The sequence below is a fragment of the Ambystoma mexicanum genome, chromosome 4p (genome assembly GCF_040938575.1).
Source record: "Ambystoma mexicanum isolate Mex_15411 chromosome 4p, UKY_AmexF1_1, whole genome shotgun sequence".
Classification (NCBI taxonomy): domain Eukaryota; kingdom Metazoa; phylum Chordata; class Amphibia; order Caudata; family Ambystomatidae; genus Ambystoma; species Ambystoma mexicanum.
In genome coordinates, this window is record NC_090927.1 from 360,139,985 (window position 1) to 360,158,991 (window position 19,007).

General features: G+C 50.8%; 1 protein-coding gene and 1 long non-coding RNA gene across 4 annotated transcripts in view; one reads left to right on the forward strand and one right to left on the reverse strand.

Moving 5' to 3' along the window:
* Window positions 1-2,001: 2,001 nt before the first annotated feature.
* Window positions 2,002-18,195, reverse strand: LOC138453248 (uncharacterized). The gene is made up of 2 exons (XR_011260382.1): window positions 18,113-18,195; window positions 2,002-3,141 (listed from the first exon to the last, which is right to left on the reverse strand). It is a non-coding gene; the product is annotated as an uncharacterized lncRNA (long non-coding RNA).
* The window catches only part of TTC32 (tetratricopeptide repeat domain 32), a 93,958-nt gene continuing 93,108 nt past the window's right edge, over window positions 18,158-19,007 (forward strand). Inside the window, exon 1 of one of the 3 annotated variants that reach the window (XM_069605915.1) lies at window positions 18,158-18,371. In XM_069605915.1, coding sequence (XP_069462016.1) covers window positions 18,250-18,371 — 122 coding nt within the window. In that variant the 5' untranslated portion in view covers window positions 18,158-18,249. The remainder of the gene's footprint in view (window positions 18,372-19,007) is intronic. The other 2 variants (XM_069605914.1, XM_069605916.1) reach the window with 2 other exon arrangements.

A 19,007-nucleotide genomic window follows, 5' to 3' on the forward strand; every position in this document is an offset into this window, starting at 1 on the left:
TGCTTTGGTATTGCCGGATCAGGTGGGATTTATCCCTGGGCGCTCTACTCAAAACAACCTACGGTGCCTGGTTACCCTTTTGTGTAACGTTAATCCAGACATACCAAGGGTGGCGGCGGCCTTAGACGCCGAAAGGCGTTTGATTCGGTTGAATGGTCCTTTCTGTTTGAAGTCCTTCGGCGGTCTGGTCTGGGACTGACGTATATCAAATGGATTAAACTCCTATACTCGCCACCCAGAGCAGTAATATACACTAATGGCTTTGTCTCAGCACAGATATATCCCTCGCGTGGCACATGGCAGGGGTACCCTTTCTCCCCGGTTCTGTTTGCTTTGGCAATGGAACCCCTGGCATGCCATGTTAGAGAATCATATGCGCAGCATAGTATGTATGCATTAACACACACCTGTCCATTATATCCTTGTATGCTGATGACTTTCTCCTTTATGTTAAGTACCCGTGCCAAAACTTGCGCCCATTAATGCAGGAGGTGATTAGGTTTGGGGAACTATCTGGGCTTAGGATTAATTGGGAGAAGTCAGAGGTGCTCCCCTTGACCACAGTGGTGCAGAGAGCAGATGTGGGTCAGGAATTCCGGTGGTGCCCAGAAGGCATCCGTTACCTTGGTATTATGGTATCCACGGTCAGGGATAAACTGTACAAAGATAACTATCTCCAACCGTTAGAGAGCTTGGAGCAGAAAGTGGAGGCGTGGATACGGCTTCCATTATCCCAGGCTGCCCGAATTGCTTTGGCAAAAATGGTGATACTTCCTAAACTTCTCTATGTATATAATAATGTCCCGATATGGCCCCCTGCCAGCTATTGGGCTCGTATTAGGAAATAAATGACGAGATTGGTGTGGGTGGGCGAGCAACCCAGGATTGCGTATGACACTCTCACTCGGCCGTACGGGGGAGGGGGCCTGGAATACCCTGACATATATCTTTACTATCTGGCTGCTCAAGTGCAATACATATCAGGATGGGACCCTCCAGACCCTGCATCCCTGCATGCTAAGATAGCCAAGGCACTCACCCATCCCTCTGCTTTGCTGGGTGTGCTATGGGGTAATAGGGATATAGTGCCTAGGGACGAGATCCAGCCAGTGGAGATAACATGTAGAGCCTGGGAAAGGGTTAACCAGTTATTACAATCCGTACCTCATTTTGTGCCAGAACTGCCAGTGTATAACGTAATAGGAATTCCACTTACATTTGAGAGATCCTTTAAGGATTGGTTCCAGGCGCTAGGAATACAAACCCTGGGGGATTTAGTGCAGGATGGGCGGTTTATACAATGGGACGAGCTAAATGTCAGAAGTGGCACGGGACAAAGTGACCCTGCTTCAGTACTATAGGCTGCAGAGTATACTTAGGGTCAAATGGCCAGGATTCCCACCGTCCCCACCCCTTTAATCGGCCTTGTGCTACATAGTCCGCCCCACATCCTCCGCAAAAGTAGTATCCACTATTTATAAGCTGGTAAGAGATGGGAAAGTAATGCAAGAGCGCTCATACAGGGCCACTTGGGAGGCTTCTCTGGGGTGAGGAGCAATGGGTGAGGAGCAATGGAAGCACATTTGCACTCAAACGCGACATATCTGACTAAACTTCGGTTATAAGCTGATCCACTACAAGTATATCCATCAAGCCTACTACACCCCGCTCACTCTCAGTAGATGCTTCCTGAACCGACCATCGACATGTAAAAGGTGTGGTGCAGAACAAGCAGACTTTTATCATGTGTTTTGGAGCTGCCCCAAAATTAGGACTTTTCAGGGGAAAATTGAAGAAGCCATGTCGTTAATGTTGCCATCAGTACAAATATATTTACCTGAAATGTGGCTTTTGGCATTGATTGAGGGTGGTACTCATAATGAAAAAAAACTACTGGGCATGATATCTGTGATTGCTAGATATTTTGTGGCTAGATCATGGGGGAAAGCGACCCTGTAGCAGTTCGTATGGTTCACATGAATAAAACTCTGAGCCAGCAAGTAGATTGTTTGGATTATAACGTAAACCCAATTCTTTATTTAATAATTATATGTTTTCTTCTAGGTATCTTGTTTTGAACACAAGGACAAAAGGATACAGTTTCTCTCGAACCTCTTCAGCTTCCAACCGGACTTGGCTTGAGGTAATTCAGGTAAGAGTCAATTTAGTTCTTAAACAACGTCTTCTCTCTCGTCTCTATACTTCTTTTCCTGCTATGCGGCTTTCATTTTTATAGTCTTGAAGAATAACTTTCTCCTCTAGTTGTTTCTTTCTGTTTCCTTCTTTATCTTTTCTTTATTTATTTACTTATTGTCTAATCTCTTCAGACTGGTTCTCTGCTGTCAGTCCTTGCTATTTATTCAACTAGATTTCAAGGTGGGCATTGTTATAACTGGGAACATTTCTTGACACACTCTCCATTCCCAGATGCTCTTGAGCACTTTCAATGTAGACTCTCTCTCTTTATTCTTTTCTAGACACATGTATATCATCCTCTGTATTAAGTCTCTTCAAATTATTTTCTTTATATTGGTCTCACATTCCTTGTTTTATGCCAGATTATTATCTTCTAACACTCAGCGTATTCTTGTGTCCAAATAGCGCAACAGCGCTAGGTAAATAACTCACAGCGCTTCTTTTACAATATTCTAGGGGCCAACGTTCGCCTCTTCACTTTAACTTTCTTCCACACAAAAATGCAACGGCGTTACTTTATCTCAACTGTAATGCACCTCAGTATTAGGCTGCGCTTGGTCTCATAAACATTGGTCTATCAGGCAGAACTGCGTTTCTCCTCACTCATTCAAACGCGAGCGTTTGCTTACCCGGTTTGAATGAGCGTCGTTCGCCTTCATGCGACGGCGCTGCCCTTCGCGCCTGGCGATAACGATCGCATTCTTCATCCGACGCGCCTCCTCGCTTTAATTCCTCCAGCGATCCTGCTCGTAGCTCAGACTGTCAACCTGGCGTCTGTAATCTCTGCCTCTCCGGAACGATAACGATCGTCCGGAATTTTCTCTCTCCTTCCTCTCTCTTACTTTTCTTGACACACTCAGCTGCGTAGACCACAGAGTTCAGCTGTCCTCGTCCCGTCCCTCAGTAGGCCCAGCTGTAACCGTCGTCCTCCTCCTCCTCCGTTCCCTAGACAACCAGAAAAACAATAAACAGCGTCAGACCTCCGTGATTCGCTGTCATCACTGTCCATTACTTTGTCTCCAGCGGACCTCTCCAGTTAACCCTTGACAGCCCGGCTTGTCCGGTTTGTCATTACATTGCCAGAGCCAGCGCCTGATTGTAGATCTCCTGCACGTTTCCCATTGGATTCATCACAGACCCCCTCCTCCTTTACTAAGTGGCTGGACTGTATGGACTTATGTGAACAAAGGGAATCCATGTTTGCTTCAACGCTCCTGAGTGCCAGTCGGCCGTTTGATTACTGGCCCCTGTATAGACAATACCAGATGGACAAGACACAAGCAGTGCAATCCCCTGAATCCACACCGGGTAGCTAAGATAGAGGAGGAATACGTGAACTTCTAGGTTGGAGTGACCTGTGCATATGGTCGACATCTTGGGACATTATAATAGTTTGTTGTGGTTGTATAAGGACACTGAATGGGACATGTACTGTGATGGCAAAGTTGTGAGTCTTAAGTTGGGATATGAGGGAAGGGGGAGTTGGGTTATTTGTTTACTCATTTGAGTACTTGTTACCTTGAAATAATAACGAAAGTTTAAAAAAAAAAGAATAAAAGTCTATTGCAATGTAATCAAGGGTGCATCCTGACCTTTCATTTGAAGGTTATTCTATAAGGTGAACTAGAACATGCATGTATATTGTACATTGGGCTATCATGTCATGTGTAAAATCACAGATATCAGAATGGGACACTTGATGAAGTACAGAAACCATTTTGTAGACCTGAAAAAAGATAACATTGAAAACTAATAAAAGGTGCAAAAGAATGCTCCCTTGCAACGGCATTAAAATGTGTCCAAACAGCTCCAAACATGCACTGTTCTGGAGGTCAGCCCATCAGAAGAGGCTGTCTGAGAGTGTGCGTGACAGGGCTCTGGGCTCAGCCCATCAGAAGAGGCAGTCTGGGAGAGCCATGACAGGGCTCCAGGCTCAGCCCATCATAAGAGGCAGCCTAGGAGCGAGCATGACGGGGATCCGGGCTCAGCCCATTAGAAGAGGCAGCCTGGGAGCGTGTGTAACTGGGCTCCAGCTCAGCCCATCAGAAGAGGCAGTCTGAGAGTGTATGTGGCAGGGCTCTGGGTTCAGCCCATGGGAAGAGGCAGTGTGGGAGTGCCATGACAGGGCTCCAGGCTAAGCCCATCAGAAGAGAGGCAATCTGGGAGCTTGCGTGATGGGGGTCAGGGTCAGCCCATCAGAAGAGGCAGCCTGAGAGCGCCATGACAGGGCTCTAGGCTCAGCCCATCAGAAGAGGCAGTCCTTTCCTGAGGTGTGTGCAATGTTTCTCTACTCCTGCATCCTTGCCTAGCTAACGTCATTCCTTTACTGCATTTGCTACTTCACTGTTGCTTAACATTACTGCTGCATCATCTGCTTTGCATTGTTTGCTGCCACCATTTTTTAAATCAAATCTGGGTGTGCTTTAAAATCGATTTTTTTCTGTTTTCGCATTGTGCACCATCTGCTCTGCAATGTTTGCTGCCTCCATTTTTAAAATCAAATCTGGGTGTGCTTTAAAATAGAATTTTGGTCTTTTAGCATTGTGCACCATCTGCTTTGCATTGTTTGCTGCCTCCGTTTTTAAAATCAAATATGGGTGTGTTTTTGTGATGCTGGGACAGGGCCTCTGAAGCCTTGTCCTTTATTACTTTATCATTTATGTTCTGACTTTCTTTCCACGCAGGAGTTCATGTGGGACTCCTGGCGGTGCCGCTCTTCATGTATTTGGTTTTGCGAACAGACCCTTGGGATACTCTTATGGACCCCATGGGTGGGAGTACGACCCTGTACTCCAAGGTATGTTTTTGGGCACCTGTGTGTGGCCCACAGAGCAGGGTACGGGCTGGTGGCAGGTCTCTGCTCAATTTACATGTGCCCTGAGCGTCCTCCATTTTGGGATGCCCAGGCCGTGTCATTGGAATCATTGTATTCCTGATGGGGGCAAGATGGCCCCCATGGGCTCTTGCCGTCCATCGCTGTTCACTTGGTTTTCCTGAAGTCCTGGGAAGCCCTGACTCTGTCCCTGCCCCCTGACTGGCTGTTGGGTGGAAGTTCCATATATGGTAGTGTGGGGAAGTGCCGACCAGACGGGCTGGAACCTTCCCAACGACTGTATGTTGTGGGTATGCCCGTGGGGTGGGACCTGGGTGAATGGAGTGTGTGGCTGTATTGCTCTATAATTGCATTGGTGATTTATGGTAGTTCTGTGCACTTTTCAGAGGAGAGCAATACATTAAGATGTTCTGCTCAATTTATGCTTAGTTCAAAATGGCGCAGGCACAATGCACAGTAAAAGGCTGCACACATTTTGCTGAAGTGTTAGATTCACAGTGCTGAGACAAACATGCTTTTTTCAAACTTGGTATGCAGTCAAGGCCATTTCTGCTGGGAAAAGCTAACGTTGTTATGACTTGCTACTGTTCTCCGTGGAGCATGTTTTTTCTGAGTTTTAGAGCAGGGAGGCCCTGCATTCCTTGGGGGGGGGGGCTCTCGGTTGACCCAGCTGGCAACCGACGACTGTTCCTCAACTGCGCAGGCGCAATTCCAGAAGAATCGAGAATTAACTCCTTTTTTTGGAGTGCCTATAAAGGAGGATCTGGGGGGGGGGGTCAGGTGAGACTTCAGCAAGAGAAGGACGCTCCGTCTGGCCTTCCTGTGAGCTGTGGCACTCTCGTCCTGGCTGTCCTCGGGGGTCTTCCAGCCGTGAATGGGCGAGATGAAGAATGATAATACGCTCACGGTGATGTATTCTTTCTTTGACTTCTTTATGTTTTCTGTGATCTATGTCCATGTTAGTTTTATGAGTTATTTCTATGTACCTGTAAGCTTTGAATAAATAGCCGTAAAGAGCTGATTATCTTCTAAAGTGTGTGTGGCTGTGAATTATTGTGTCTGTTTTTGGGTTGAAGTATTTGCTCTATAATTGCATTGGTGATTTATGGTAGTTCCGTGCACTTTTCAGAGGAGAGCAATACAGTGGCGAATACGCATTCTGTCTTATGGGTGTCTAATATCTGGTGTTTGACACAATGACTGAGACAGCCCTGCCCGAAACTGGTATGAATGCAGTGTGTAGTGCTGAATGGCAGAGTACTTATCAGAATCCGCATTCTGTGTTGCGAGTGTCTGGATGGAGAAGAATGGACTGAATGCACTGTGCGCCTGATTGGCTGACTGATGCCTGAATGCCCTTTGGAGTGATTGGTTGCCTGAGTGTGACCCAGCGGAGTGAATGGGAGATCAACAATATATCTGTGGGCCTCTCACTGCTAGAAATCGTTCAGAAGCTGAAGTTGATACTTGATGCTTACTCACGAACCCGAGCCGGAAGAAGAAGGTGAACCGCTGGTCCCTTCTGTGTAATCTGAAAGCTGCTGTGTCTTCAAGAACTGATCCAAGAGAGGACCTGGTAAGGAGACCTCTTCCCGAGCTACGAGGGACCATCGTGCAGCAGCTGATCTTTGCCAAAGCTCCCTGGTAGGCAGACCTACGAAAGGCTGCCGACCGGAGAAAGGGACCGCCGAGGAGTATGAAGAAAAGCACCAGAGAGCCGTCCACCGGCGATGACCGCCGTCGCCGACCGGAGACGCTGTGCTCCGGTTTGCCTAAGAACATTTGATCCAAGGTCTCCCTTGTTCATCATCGTCAACCACTTTCGTCCTGCCGGAGAAAGTCAAGGTCGTCGACGACCAAGGATAATTCGCTGGTGGGTTTCCCACCACCCGAAGACCTCAGAGACGCCGACGAAGTACTGAAGCCAGCTGTGGTCACGTCCCGTTCGCTGATGCCAAACGCCGACGACTGTGCGCCCTTGCTGGGCCAAGATTCTTCACTAACTCTTTGCGGCAACGAACCATCATTGTCGAGGTGCACCGCACGCCTCCCCTGTTGCAAGACGTTTTCGATCACTCGTCTACGAGCACCGCAAGGACCGAAGCTGCTGCCTCAATGACAACATTCACCCTTTCTTCATCTCGGAGGTTCGACGACCCGTGGCTCCAGCTTGAAAGGGAGCGCACTCAAGAAGGGCCAGGTGATTCCCCGACAAAGAACTCTACAGCGCAAGGTACATTTGGGTTGCAGAACTATAGAAGAAGATAAGAGTCTGATAGACAATACATGGACTGGGCCTGTACAATATATCTTTATTTATATAAATAAAGGTTGCCCAGGTGGGGGGATCCTCATACGGAACTGTGCCTAGTGGTAGGAGCCCAGTATTCTGCCCAATGTCTAACCAACTTGTCTTCCTCCTAAGTCTATGGTTGATATTGTTACTGTGTTGTTTCTTATGCTATTTGAACTAAGTACAGTTGATGTATTTTAATGGAATCGGAGTAATAGTGGTACCAGCTAGAACTGTAAATATTTACCATTTTAGAATTGTCAGAGCACAAAGTATGTAACATTGAACCTTATTTATATAAAGACTGTGTTTTAACTAATACAGTGTGTGGATATTCCTTTGTGGGGGATTGGGGACTACACTGTACTTAAGAACCAGCCCACATCACCTCCTGAGAAGCTAGGCCTTGATTGCTCAACCATAGATACCCTATAGAGAATCTTGGCTGAGGTCCTCTGTGCCTCTCCTCTGCCATATAGAGAGCAGGAGTACAGACACCCCCCTCCAGTGTGTTTCTTTACAGTTTTAAAATCGAATTTTGGTGTTTTAGCCTTGTGCACCATCTGCTTTGCATTGTTTACCGCCTCTGTTTTTAAAATCAAATTAGTGTGATTTAAAATCAAATTTTGGTGTTTTAGCGTTAACTGTGCACCTTAGTTTTTCGCTACCGCCATTGCTTTGCTGCCTCCATTTCTCCATTTTAAATTCGATTTTATGTGTGTATAGTTTTATACATCTCTGTATCACCTACCCATTGTAATTCTATTCCTTATGAGTTCACTTATTCTCCCCGACTCAATCTACCAGGACTCCTAGTGAGTTTAACCAGAACCGCGCAGTGCAAGTGCTGCCTCTCCTCCCTCACTCCTTGGCTAAACCGCTGCCCTCCTATGGCTCTCTCCATCTCTCCCATATTCTCTAACTGCTACACTATCACCTATCCACCTTCTCTCCCTTAGTCTGGCAGGAAAAAGCACAAAAAAGATATCCTGAGGGCAAACCCTGGACATCCCATTGCAGACACCTATGTCAGGGCTTCCTCTAGCAAGGTTTTCAATGATATCCTTTTCTTTGTCCCCTCTCCTGAACGCTGGACCCCCCATCCCATCTCCACTCTCTCTCCTCCTTCCTCTCACTCCTCTATTAATGGTGGCACCAAGTCAGAAGCCCTCTTGGCTGGCTTCACATCCTCTTGTTGTTTCGTTTATGTCTATCACACTGGCACCATTCTGGTTCAGGGTCCTCAACGCAACCTCCTTCTCTTTGATCGTATCCTGCTTTCTCTCATTAACTTCCTTCGCCTGCATCTCCCCCTTCTACACTCTACCTCCCTCCTCTGAATGGTGTACCACACCCCTGTACCCCACCTCAGAAATCCTTCAAAAGCACAGAACACCTCTACCTGGCAACTCTCAATGCTCGCTCAGCCAACAAACACACCTTTGACATATGTCTCCTTCTTAAAGACATTGACCTCGACATTCTCGCTCTTACCGAGACTTAGTTCAATGCCAGCTCAGTGACTGCCTTTGACTCCCTCCATTCTGACAGCTTCAAGATCATCTCCAAGCCTTGACCTCACCGCTCTGGTGGAGGGGGGTGGGTGCCCTAGTCTTCTCTGAGTGGGTTACTGCTTCCATCTTACCTACCGAGAACTATTCCTCTTTTGAAAGCCTGGTTTGCAAACTGGTCACCACTCCCACCTCCACCCTAACCATCGCTACCATCTACTGGCCCCCAGGCTCTCTGAATGGGCTGACTTCTGCTCTTCTTTACATTCTTCCACCTCTAACCTTCTCCTTCTGGGGGATTTCAACATTCAACTGGACTCTCCTTACTCTGCATCCACTCTATTCACAGACCTCTGCTCCTCGCTTTCCTTATCCATTCTCCCCTCTGGACCAACCCACACAGCTGGACACACTTTGGATGCATACACACTCATACACTCTGGCCTCGCTCTCTCCCCCATCAATCACTCTTCTCTCCCGGACTGACCACTCTCTCCTCTCATCCCATCTGGGTGCCATTGTTCCCCTGACCGCCCTCCCCCCCCAAAAGCCGCTCCAACTTCTTTCACTAACACCTGCCCTATGAAACAAGTGACTGCAGCTGCCTTCGCCTCCCCCTTTAGCACCCTCTCACCCCTCCACCCGATTCTTCCTCTGACTCTGTACTTAGCAAACTCCATCTTTCCATCACCAACACTCTTGACATTCTTGCCCCAGTCATGCAGGAGGATCCATCTGAAACCTGCCTTTAAGCGTAACACTTGGTACGACACCGAACTTGCAGCCCTGAAACCAAGGTGCAGGGCAGCAGAACGGACGTGGCAAACCTCTGACAAACTGGTCTGCCGCCTGCTCCAAAGGCAATATAGACTTGCCATCTGTGCAAAGAAAAGAGCTCACATTCAGGCACGGGTCACAGGCGCATCCAATAACTCGCCTGCACTTTTCCAAATCTGCAGGGAGCTAGCCAACCCCTCGGCAGTCTCCTCCTCCCCTTCTCCGTCCAAGGCCCTCTGCAATGAACTGGCCTCACCCCCCTCCCCTCTCCTTCCTCCTTCTCTCTTGTCACACCTGAGGAAGTTACCAGAGTTGTCCACTCCATGAAGGTCTCTTCTAAACAGGTCTCCCCTTGCTCATCCAGGACCATCAAGGATAACATTGGCTCTCTTTCCCCTGCTCTCGCTGATTTCTGCAACCACTCTTTTACCACTGGGTCTTTCCGCTCCCCCCTCAAGCACTCCCTTGTGCTCCCACTTCTAAAAAAAAAAAAACTTCCTCTAACCCTACTTGCCCTGCCAGCTATTACCCTATCTCCATCAACCCCTTCCTGGGGAAGCTACTTGAGAACCTGGCCTTGCACCAACTTAACTCTCACACTGAACTTGTTGGTGGCCTCCACGACCATCAATCTGGATTTCGAGAATCCAGAGGCACGGAAACTGCTCTTCTGAACACCTGTTAAGAGCTGCTCGCATCTCTGGACTCCAATTCCCCAGCTGTCCTTATCCTTCTCTATCTCTCCTCTGCATTTGACACAGTTAACCAGTCCATCCTCATACAAAGGCTCCACAATACTCTTGGTATCTCAGAACGGGCACTGGATTGGCTATCCTCTTTCCTAACTAACTGCTCTTCCCAAGTCATCCTGGGCCCCTTCTCCTCTCCTACTTCCATCTCCTCCTGTGGTGGCCACCAGAGCTCTATACTCTTCCCCTGGCTCTTTAACATCTACCTTGCTCTCCTTGCACGCCTCATCTCCACCAACTTCCAGTTTTACGCAGACGACACACAGCTCTTCGTCAAACTCCCTGCTGACCCTCTTTTACCCTCCATTGTCCATGACTGCCTATCTGCCATCCAGTCCAGGTGCACCTCCAATGATCTCTGCCTCAAAGTCTGTAAAACTTAAATCCTTCCCATTGGGACCCCTCCTCCCTCCTTCTTCCCCTCCTTCTTGGGCTCCCCCTACACCTTTGAGTCATCTTTGACTCCTCTTTCTCTCTCCCCTTCCTCCCTCACACTCTGGACATTGCCAATATGTCCAACTATCCGCTCTTCCTTCTCAAAGGAATTCTACCTTTTCTCACTTTCCCTCAGAGGCTCAATGTGTCTCCAGTCCTGGTTCTCTCAAGACTTGACTACTGTAACAGCCTCCTCCTGAATCTGACTTATCCTTGGCCTTAAGCCCAGGGACCACATCTTTCCTGCACTAAATAGTCTTCACTGGCTCCAGGTTGCTGCACAGATTAAATTAAAATCCCTCTGCATCATCCACAAGGCTGTCTGGGCCAGGTGGCCACACTATCTTCAACTTTATCTGACTAAATACTCTCCCTCTAGACCACTTCGCTCCTCTGGCACCAACTGCTTGTGTGTAAAGCGGTTTTCTAAACAGGGGCGGGGGGGGTCGCTCTCTTTCCTCTGTAGGCTCCCGCCTTTGGAAAAGCCTCCCTCTCTCTGTGCCCCTTGAGCAGGATCTGCTCAAATTCCGGAAGCTCCTTGAGACTTTCCTCTGTTCCTCCTCCTTCTCTCCTCTGCTAATCTCACAGGTGCTGTATTGGTGTCATTGGCCCTTATGCATCTTCGGGACCTCCCACACCAATTCTCCCCAGCTCCTGTCTTCCATAGCACTTTGCATCTGCACACCCTCTGCCCTGGAGACTCACATTTACACCTCCCACGGCCCAGGCAGTGTAGCACTCAATCATTCCTAGCACTTTATCCATGTCTCACCCTTGAGCTCGGACTGCCCAGCACTTACCCCCTTCTTCCTTTCTGCACTTGCACGTTCTGAATACTCACAAGCCATAGTAGGTTCGACCCTCCCCCTATGCTCTTAATATTGTGTTGTAATGTATTTCCCACCCTCCCTCCCTGTGGGCGCTTTGAAACAGTACATTCCTATTGTATAAGTGCCTAACAAGCAAACAATAAATAAATAAACGCTTGGATGCGGAGTCTGCGTGTGTTGGCCCTATGTATTTCAAACAAACATTGATGCCCTTCCTCGGGCATCGAACTCTGCCAGCTCGACAGGCACTGAACATGGCATTGTGCCACTGCAGCCCCTGCTGCCTCGCCACTGACAAGAACCAAAATAAAAAAGGCGCGTTAACCAAACCCAACTGCTGAGCAGTGCCGTTGCTGAAACTCATGCAGTCATCCCGATACTTGCCAATTTACCGATTTAGGCGGTAGGATACCGCTTTTTAAGCAGTCCTACCACCTACCGATTTAGTAGCATCAAATACCGATTTTTGTAAAAAAAATAAAAATAAAAATAAAAAAATAAATAAAAATTGGATTTAGCAGCTTGTTCAGCCATGGTTGCAGGGTGCGCAAGAACACAGAATCCGAGGAACGTTCTTCAGTGGGGATGTGTTCAAGCTGCTGCTTTTATAATGGTGTGTTCTTACTGGCAGCAGTTAGCAGACCAGTGCGCCTGTGCAACCTGCCCAGACTGTCAGAGGTGGCCGTGAGACCCGCTCCAGCACTTCTGGATATCAACAGCCACATGGTTCACTGTACCTCAGCTCCCCGGTGCCAGTCATCTACATGCTGAGGCGAGCCGCTGAAGCAATGGCGAGCCACTCCTCCTAATGAGTTCTGGCAGGTGTGAGCTTGCGCCAGGAGCCGGGAGGAAACTGCACGTTTCAGCCCCACCCTGCGCGAGTCTCGCCACTTCCACCCACCTGCAAGTGCAATATGCTATTTCTTCAGCACAGTTGCACAACGCAGGGCCCATCTCTCCGGCACCTGCTACATAGTTGCCAACCCTACCGATTTAGTGGCAACAAATGCCGATTTTTTTTCAATATTTTTGAAACTAAGACTCCTACAGATTTCTGGTCACAGAATGATGTTGGCATGTATGCATCCGTGCGGTCCACTGCCGGTGTAATGTCATTGCGCACAAAACCATCACTATACACGCTAAACGTGCATAGAGCACGACAAAACATCAGTAACTTGTCTGCAGTGTAAAAGTTTATATTTTTAAATGCAAGAAAGTCTAGATCCTGTTGGGGGTCGCCTGCCATGGCCATCTGGCAGGCGCTCCCGGGGTGCTGTTTCCTCGCAGCACACCACAGGCCCAGTGCCTGTGGGGGTTTTGGGCCTGCCATGTCCATCCGGCAGGCCCCGTGGCACTAGGGGACAGCAGCGCCATCGGGGTGGGGGCACAGCCTGCCAGGGTCCTGACCATGCGGGCCTCGGCCACCGTCCTGGCACGAGGGTCCCATGGCAACAGGGCCTGCAGGCCTGTACCTCCCAATTGTAGGCCTGCGGCCTACACCATTAAAGAGACACGGACTCAGACCAACCTTCCACTGAGTCTGCAGCCGTTCTGCTTCACGTGCCTGCAGGGGCTCCCTTTATTAACTTGGGCCATGACACAGTCATGGCCCATCTTAAAGGGGCAATACACGTGGGAGGGACACATCCCCTTAAAGGGGCAACACACATGGGAGGGTCCCACGTAACACTCCTCCTTTTTCATAACGAACAAACAAACGTGGCTAAAACACACATGCATCCCTCCAGTTACAGAACAACAAAATACGCATCAATTAGTACTTGCAGGGTAGACCGAAGATAGGATATGCCACTGACACATACCTAGCTAACGCCAACAGTTACAGATATAAAGTATACTAACACGTTTCTAAACATGCTCAATAGGTGATCATGGTGGCCGATGAGCTGCTGGAGGACCACAGGCAGATCCACCACAGTTTGCAAGACCCTTTATTAACCTGGGGTTCGGAATGGCAACTACACAAACAACGCCATGGTCGAAGGCTGGCACTACATGCACACCTCGCAATTACGGGATCACAGCCTCACCTCATTGTTATTTACTGAGACCACTTAGAGCATGTAGTTACTATGCAGGTTCACCGCCTCAAACACACAGGATTACTGAGTCCTCTTTAAGCAACTGCAGAACAGCCGACGACCAGTTCCGCTTCCATCAGCGTCCGTTCAGGAGTCACATCCCAAGTCCAGGTCCATTGATGGGACAGTTCACGGCCGGCAAAGCCGCGCCTGGCAAGTGCCAGGGGCCACCTCGGCATGGTCTCTTGATGTTCCTAGCAGAGCAGCGAGACGCCGGTCACAGGACAGCCAGGCTACTCCATGTGATGTTAATAGGGCACCGTGTTGTTGATGGGGTACGGGCTGACAGGACATCGCTCACCCCCTTCGTCAGCAATGTTCTCCCGATCTGGCACATGTCCTTCCTCCAGGAGCACAGGAGGGCGCACAAGCACTCATGATGAGCTGCAACCCATCCCTTGACTGATGTACTGATTCTTGGTGTTGGGGACCAGGGCTGCCTGGCTGAACTCAGGGGGTCCGGCAGGTATCTCCCCGAAGCCCTGTTTAGCCTGGTCCTTCGATGGCATAGCGTGCAGGGTGTCTTTAGCGACAGGCCGCCAGGGTGTCCTCAGTGGCAGGCAGTCAGGGCCACCAACATGGTAGGCAGGGTGGCCTGTGTACCGATGGCACTGTTCCGGGAGATGATCGTTTCTCTGCTGGTTAGCCTTCCCTTCCGATTGCTGTAACAGTGCACCAGTTCTTGTCTGGCTGTCAACGCAGGGCTGGATTGGCGTTCCAGGTGCGTGGTGGGAGCTACCACCTCGGATCACCTGATAGCGCCGGGGTTGCACAGAACGCAGGATGTCCTAGTGCTCATGGCAGTGACCCCCACCCAAGGGGCCTGAATGTGACAGTCCCACGTCGGCCACGGTGAGGCTACTGTTGGCGCTGGAACAATGCCACGCTTCAGTTGGACAGGGCAGTCTTTGATGCAGAGAGGCATTTGTCCATCGTGTGCAGCCTCTTGGACATTCCATTGGTAGCGAGGTGTACGATGCTCTGAGTGCAGTGCGCTAACGCACCCAGGACTTGGAGTTCTGATGTGATGCTGACGAATCTGATCTGCACTGTGACATGTGTTGACCCAGAATAAGCGATTACTCACATTCCACTGGATGGATTGGGCTCATCCCGACCTGCCTTGCCTGTTGGTGCCTGTGGAGTAAACTTGCCTCCTCACCTCTGCTCTGGTGTGAAGCGCCTTATAGTTGCCCCCCTCAGTATGCTGCTCCAGACTGGAGCCAGTCATCACTTTCCTGGCGGGCGGCAGACAGGCGGGCAGGCAGGGCCCCTGGAGGATGGGCTGGGTGACTGCAGTGGCGCAGTGTGGGGCCACTTACGCCGCAGACAGGTTGACCGTGTTGGAATCGTGTTGGGCTCGCCGGCTGCCTGGGACTCCCCACTGCAGCAGAAGGGCACCCTCTGGTTACCTGGTAGTGCAGAGCGCCTATTGTCCACTGCATGGTGAGTCATTCTTTCTGGACACCTGGTGGCACCTGGCGCCTCTTCCCCAGTGCAGGATGGTACTGGGGTTGCAGGTGCGCAAGGACATTCGGTTTCTCTAAGTGTCCAGCCGTGCACAGTGCATAGGTCGCAGGACACACCACTGCCCCGGCTTGGAACCCTGAGGAGCATGAGGGTGGAGTCCCCACCTCCAGAGGTGTCGCGGTCCCAGTTGGTGCTGGTGCACTAGTTCTGCTTGGTGTCTTGTCGGCTCAGCACCGGTTGCGCCCCCCGGGATCATCCAATGGGGCGCCTCTGGCACAGGCTGGCCACCTCTATTGGTCCGGGGGCCTCGCTGGTACTATTTCGCCTTGTCATCCAGTGTGCCCTCATCATCAGCTCCTGCGGAGCATGCATGCTTCTTTCCTTTCTGCATCACGGCCCGGGTGTCTACTGGAGTCTCTCCTTTTTTTTGCCATCACTCCACAGGTGCTACCTCTCAAGTAGGTCTGGCAGCAGATGCAGCCGGGGTGCCTTCTACTGTGCTCCTCCAATTGCTGTAGCAGGTCTTCACTGTGGATTTCTTTATTTATTTATTTTTTTCCAGCATTTGTTGTGCTCTGCACGGCCACGCCGCTCTTCATGCACTTGTTAACGGCCAGCAGGGCTCGGAATTGCAAACCTGCATCTCACTGTAGTCCTCCACCGCAGGCGGCCCAGAATCAATCGGGGCTGTGTCGGTCTCATGGCGCCAGCAAATGCGGGACTTGTCTCCTTCGTTCGGCTGGAGCTTACCTTCATCACACCGCTCACCGGAGAACTTTCATGTTTATTTTCTCTGTTGCAGCGGAGACCGCCATGACGTGCAGGTTGGTTTTCCTCCCTGGCCGCACGAGCACCCTCAGTGCAGAGGGCCGCGGCCAGGCAGGATCACAGACAGGGCTCCTCCGCCCACCGTCTTTTGCTGCCTTGGGGCATCTCCACCCCCCCCCTCGGTCGTGACAGCGGACGTTCTGCCTCTTCACAGGGCAGGAGGCAGGGCAGCACGGCTTCTCCCCACGCGGCGGATGCCGCTCATTACTTCTCCATGGGGTCGCACAGTCGTCCCGTCCGGCGGCGTGCTGCTGGGGCGAACCGCAGCATGACACAACCCACCCCAGGTGGGAGGTATTACTTCTGCTTTGCCGGCACGATGGAAGCCGCCGGGGGGCAGGCTGGCTCCCTCTCTTTCCCCCAGCAGCTCAGATGCCACAGGGGTAGGATGGCTCCCCCACCGGCCGCATGAGCACCCTCCACCCAGAGGGCCGCGGCCAGGGGGGGCTCACCCGCAGGCCTCTCGCCGGGGAAGACCCACTGTACCGGATACCTCTGAGCCCTGCTGTCTTCCAGCAGGCATCCTTTCCTTTTTTCTTTTTTTGCTGCAGCAGGCCCGTATTCTGGATGGGCTGCCGCTGGCAAAAGTTCCCTTTTGCAATTTTTTTTTTCTTCTCTTTTTTTTTTTTTTCGAGTATTGCTGCTCCTCCCCCTCCGCGGTGGATGCCACTTCGCATCTTCTTTGCGGGGGGGGCCGCACCTCCTCCCCATCGCGGGCTCCGACACCCGCTCTTCTTACTGTGGCAGGCGGGAAATGCTTGCGCAGCCGATGCCGCTTTTCCATCCCCGCGAGGCTGATGCTGCGTGCACCGAGCCGCCTGATGTTGTGCGGCCTCGGGTGGGGAGGGGCTGCTCACCCTCCTTCCCACATGGCGGATGCCGCCTTCAACGGTGGGCGGGCAACTTCCCTCCCTCCGACGGGAGGGGAACACCAGCTCCTCAACGTGGCGGCCGACGCCGCGGGCAATCTCACTCCACGTGGGGTGGGGGCGCAGACCCACACCCCCCAGCACACATCTGAGACCGCTCGCCGAGGCGAGCGGGGGAGGGGCAGCTCCTCACCACGCTACGGGGCACGCAGGGCCCTTACTCCTCGTCGCCATTGTTGGGGGTCGCCTGCCATGGCCATCTGGCAGGCGCCCCCAGGGTGCTGTTTCCTCGCAGCACACCACAGGCCCAGTGCCTGTGGGGGTTTTGGGCCTGCCATGTCCATCCGGCAGGCCCCGTGGCACTAGGGGACAGCAGCGCCATCGGGGTGGGGGCACAGCCTGCCAGGGTCCTGACCATGCGGGCCTCGGCCACCGTCCTGGCACGAGGGTCCCATGGCAACAGGGCCTGCAGGCCTGTACCTCCCAATTGTAGGCCTGCGGCCTACACCATTAAAGAGACACGGACTCAGACCAACCTTCCACGGAGTCTGCAGCCGTTCTGCTTCACGTGCCTGCAGGGGCTCCCTTTATTAACTTGGGCCATGACACGGTCATGGCCCATCTTAAAGGGGCAACACACATGGGAGGGTCCCACGTAACAGATCCAACCCATCAAAAAAATCCTATCCTGTTAATTACTACTGAGCATGCGCGGAGACACTGCGCAGCCTTCATATGCCGGGCTTCCCTCGCACAGTAGGCTAGCGAAACTCGCACCAACTCTCTCGGAGAGTCACGATTTTTCTAATTAAAAAGTCACGTTTTTTGTTGATTTTTACTTTCTCCCTCCTAAATATTCTCACCTGCCAAATGCAAGTCGAAAGGTAAAGTACATTTTCCCACGTTACATTCCAAAATCTCCCACATGGGTGAGCTGAAATGTCGACATGTATGCTGTTCATCAGACTGTGCGCTTTCGTTTTTATTAACACCTGCGTTGTGGTTATAAAAGAGGCCCGAGTACTGGAAGCGAGGTGAGGACTGTCCTAAATAACCCGCAACGAAAGAACAGCAGCGGGATTAATACATAGCGTTTTCCAGTTAAAACACGATTTTGTGCATTTTTTATTGATTTCATTAATCTCTACGGCCGTGTATTGTTCGTTATAAAACACGTTCTAAGATGGCCGACAGCTAAACACAAAGCCACTATTACCCTAGAAGACATGCGCCCCGTTCTCTGTCCCAAGGACTGGCACAGGAGCCGCGCTCGCCCGTCCCACGAGTTGCTTCCTCGCCTGGTGTCGCTGGAACTGTTCCGAGTTGTGGAGAGGCGGGAGCCAGCTGTTTGTCATGGAGGCTGAGCGGGAGCTGCTGTCCAAAGCGCACTCGCTTTTCCAGCAGCAGCAATACGAGGCTGCTGAAAAACTGTACACCAGGTTCATCGAACTCCACGAAACCTCTGACCAAAGCGGGTAAGCGCAGGGCAGCCGGCGGTTCTGTACTGACGAGTCATCCTGCATAGTGGAAAGTCAGGTGGCCATCGACGCCTTGGAATGCGGAAGTAAATGGTGTGGCCGACCGTTCATTTTTTTGCGGGACAGTCCCGAAAATATAGGTTGTGTCCCTCTTAAGGCATACGCTGTCCGGGATTGGGAACGTTATGATTTTGCTTGGGGGGGGGGGGATTCCTCATTGCTTTTCATCTCGCAGCATATTCAGCCCCTAAACATTTTAAAGACGCAGCTCTCTGTATCAACAGAGCGTCATAAAAGTAATTAGACATTGATGCCCGCACACACAGCACCGAGAGGGCTATTGGCATGGACTTTTCCCCCTTGTTTAAAAATGTTTTTTTTAAAAAACTAACGCAAACGTGCGTACACATAAAACATATAGTATGCTAGAACAAAACACATTTATTAAAGTTGCATTTTATTTTCAGGAAAATGTGTTTACTTTCATTTCTCGCCTGAATGGGACTTCAAAAAGCACATATTTGACATTCACGCAAACAATGTGTTACTAAACTGGAGCGCACATCAACAGGGCATGGCAAATAATTCCACACATTCTTCTGTGGGGGAGTATTCCCGATGGCCCATGAACTC